Source organism: Pinus tabuliformis, chromosome 9 (genome assembly GCF_031772625.1).
Source record: "Pinus tabuliformis cultivar Carrire ecotype Pingquan chromosome 9, CPIR1, whole genome shotgun sequence".
NCBI lineage: Eukaryota > Viridiplantae > Streptophyta > Pinopsida > Pinales > Pinaceae > Pinus > Pinus tabuliformis.
The window spans coordinates 319839433-319843036 of NC_142307.1; the positions used below are offsets into that span (position 1 = coordinate 319839433).

Consider the following 3604-nt stretch of genomic DNA (forward strand, 5'->3'; position numbering starts at 1 on the left):
CATAAACAGATGGCTGCGTCCATACTGTGTCTACAAAAGTCTATAAAAATGATGTACTGCAAGATCATTCCTGTATCAGAATAGTTAGTCCATTAGTTAAAGTTTTGAATCTGAGTATGGGAATGCCTACCTCAGTGATGATATAATCTTATCCATGTATTTTGTGTTGAAAATTGCAGGTTCCAACCAGGCCATCCACAAGGCAATCCTTGAAATGATAAAGCGCTTCACCCTTCCTAGAATTACAAAACCCTATTCTATTCCAGGCTTCGCACTTTAGGGGGCAATCTGTTACACTAAAAAATGTCACCTTGACTACTTACAGTTAGTATGGCTCCAATCAACAAGTCATGCTACCCTCTTAGGCAAGTCTCATGCCTCTGTTATCCATCTCAAACTCAAAGAAGAGAGAAAGTCTTGTAAAAATCATGTTTATCTCTGGGGTCGCAGGTTCTCTCTAGCCTTACCTGCGGGGACGCTGACCATGTTCACAAAATATGCGTCCATGGACGCTCTGTATGTTAAGGGACAGGTGCGTCCCTCTGTAAAAGGCAAAATGCGCGAGTTTTATCTTGAAAAAGTTACTTGTGGTTACTTCTAGAACATTCTAGAGGTCGGTTTGATGAAATGGATGCGCCTCCAGTTGGTTCATGTATCTCTATTAAGGGGGAACCTATCCCATCAATAAGGGAGCTATCCCACCCATAGAGGGGGATGATCCCATTGATAGTGGACCTGAATAACCTCTTTACAGCACTATAAATGAAGGCATTGAGCCAGAAGGAGAGGAGGTTGGAGCTATACATTTTCTTTGGGTAAATGCTGCAGGATTTAGGTCTTCCATTAGAGCCTTTGTGAGGAGAGATTGTCTTCACTTGATTCTACTTGGGAGAGGGTGAGCTTTGTCAAAGTAGAGGAAAACCCTTGATGGACCCTGGGAGGAATTTGCACAACACCAAGGCCAGGTTGTAAGAGTTTCTTTGTTTCGTTATTAATACAAACTGGTTTATTTTTCTCAATAGCTTGTGTTAATGAGTTATTTCATGTGTTCCTTGGTCTGCATGTTGAATATATGTTTTATTATATGAAATGCAAGTGCTTGGTAATTGTTTGATTGTTTGTGGTTGCAGGAATTGACTTGAAGGAGGAGCTCATCCGGATCGTCAAGAACGGACTTCAACAACAGCGTTTTGGAATAAGGTAAGCCTAAACACTTGTAGTTTTCATGTTGTAAAAGGTGTATTTAGAGAAAGATCATTCCATTTTGTCTTGTTTGTCATTAGAATGTCTTAGACTTCTAGGAAGGTCAGTCGTGTCCGCACCCTTGACAGATTCCGTGTGACAGCAGGCATTATCAAACTAGAGGAGGAATCCAATTGGGTGAGCCCAATGGTGGTCCAGGAGAAGAAATAGAATGCCGAAATAGGTATTTGCGTAGATCTAAGAAAGATTAATGATGCCTACATCCATGATCGTTTCCCGATGCCATTTACAGATGACGTATTGGACAATGTTGGAGGGTAGGAGGCCTACTCGATACTGATGGGTTCTCTGGGTACCATCAGATTAAGATTGCGCTAGAAGACAGGAGCAAAACAACCTTCATGACAGAATGGGGTTGTTTCCAATGTACAATGATGCCATTTGGACTCAAGAATGTGTTGATGATATTCTCTCACATATTCATCACGACATCGAAGGAATTTATTCACAAGTTCTTAGAGATATATTTTGATGATTGGACAATGTTTGGGTTAGTAAAGTGCCATGTAGACAATCCACGCTTAATGTTGGATACATGTTGAAGATATCAAATAGTGTTGAACCTGAAGAAATGTTTATTCTGCGTCCCCTTTGGACTTTTACTGGGTCATGTGGTGTGCAAGCAAGCGCTGATGGTGGACCTTTCCAAGATCATGGTGATAGTAAATTTTGAGGCCCTAAGGAGTGTCAAACAGCTGTGTGCAATGCTGAGCCATACTAGATATTATAAAAAATTCATCAAGGCATAAGCTCAGATTACTGTGCCTTTGAAGAAACTATTGAAGAAGGATGCTACATTTTATTGGGATGAAGAATGTCAACGCAGTCTGGATGTATTCAAAAGAAAAGATGGTCATTGCGCCAATCTTGGTCTTCTCAGATTGGAAGAAGGAATTCCTTGTGCACGTTGATGCCTCGTGTATTTGCATTGGGAACAATGCTGACACAGGCCAGTGAAGGAGAGATGGATCACCCCATAGCATTTGCACGTAAGAAATTATCAAAGGATAAGAATAATTACTCAACAACAGAGAGCGAAGGATTGGCTTTGAGGTAATTGTGAAGCCAAGTAGGATTAATGCAGTTCCTAACCATCTGTCGCGGATTGAAAGAGGGGAAGAGCCTACTAATTTGGAGGAAGGGCTGCCTGACGCGCAACTCTTCACGGTGTGCGTAGTGGATAATAATTTTTCATATATTATCCACTTTCTGACTACAGGGATGGACCCAAAAGGATACACCAGTTACATAAAGAGAGAGTTAGTAGTATGCGGGGTAGATTTCTCATTAATTGCAGGATATTTTTATGAGATGGGTGCAGACGAGATACTTTGATGATATGTGCCTCATTTTGAATGAGGTAGCATCCTCTCTGAAGCTCATGGAGGGGCTGTAGGAGGAGATTATGCAGCAAAGGCAACATCGCAGAAGATTTTTCACGCGGGTTTGTGGTGGCCTACGCTGCATAAAGATTCTAAAGCATATTGTAGGGCATGTGATGCATGTCAGAGAATGGGCACACCATCGTGGAGGGATGAGCTGCCATTAAATCCTCAAGTATCATTGCAGCCATTTGAAAAATGGGCAAATGACTTTTTAGGACCAATTCAGCCCCCAGGTAAGAAGACAGGGTGCGCTATATCATCATTGCGACAAAATACCTAACCAAGTGGGTGAAGGCACAACCGGTGAAGGATTGTACAGGGGGCACAACAATAAAGTTCTTGTTTTAGTATGTGTTAACCAAATTTGGCTGCCCAAAAGTGTTAATGAGTGATCGTGGTACGCACTTCGTCAATGAAACGATCAATGCGCTAACCGAAGAGTTCCAAGTTCATCATCAAAAGAGTACACTGTATCATCCTCAGGCTAATGAAAAAGTTGATGCCTTTAACAAGATCCTGGAAAACACACTGACGAATATTTGCAACATGCAACAGAATGATTGGGACATGTGCGTACTGGCATTACTTTGGGCATACAGGACTACTTGCAAAAAGAAAACATGTCAAACACCTTTCCGATTAGTCTATGGCGTAGACGCTATGATGCCTATGGACTATATCGTGCCTACTCTCCGCATAGAAAATTTCATAGGGATGGCGGACCGTGCAGCCTTAGAAGAGTGGCTTGCATAGCTAATGGAGCTTGAAGAAGACATATTCTTGGATGGATTCCATCAACAAGTTAAGAAGGAACGTGAAAAGGCTTGGTAAATTGACACATCAAGTTGCGCACATTCAAGGTAAATGATATGGTCTTATTATATGACAATAAGTTCACTAAGTTTCCAAGAAAGTTTCATATGCACTGGCTGGGGCCATATGTCATCAAAGAGATC

The 3604-nt window shown here is 41.6% G+C and overlaps 1 protein-coding gene across 1 annotated transcript; it reads left to right on the plus strand.

Moving 5' to 3' along the window:
* The first annotated feature begins 3032 nt into the window (after window positions 1–3032).
* Window positions 3033–3401, plus strand: LOC149148514 (uncharacterized). Its single transcript, XM_089442197.1, has one exon. The coding sequence runs from the start codon at window positions 3033–3035 to the stop codon at window positions 3399–3401; it is 369 nt and encodes a 122-aa protein (XP_089298323.1).
* The last annotated feature ends 203 nt before the right edge of the window (window positions 3402–3604 follow it).

Bases quoted from the DNA above. Each gene is read 5' to 3' on its own strand.
- LOC149148514 (XM_089442197.1), top strand. From the start codon at position 3,033: ATGAGTGATCGTGGTACGCACTTCGTCAATGAAACGATCAATGCGCTA.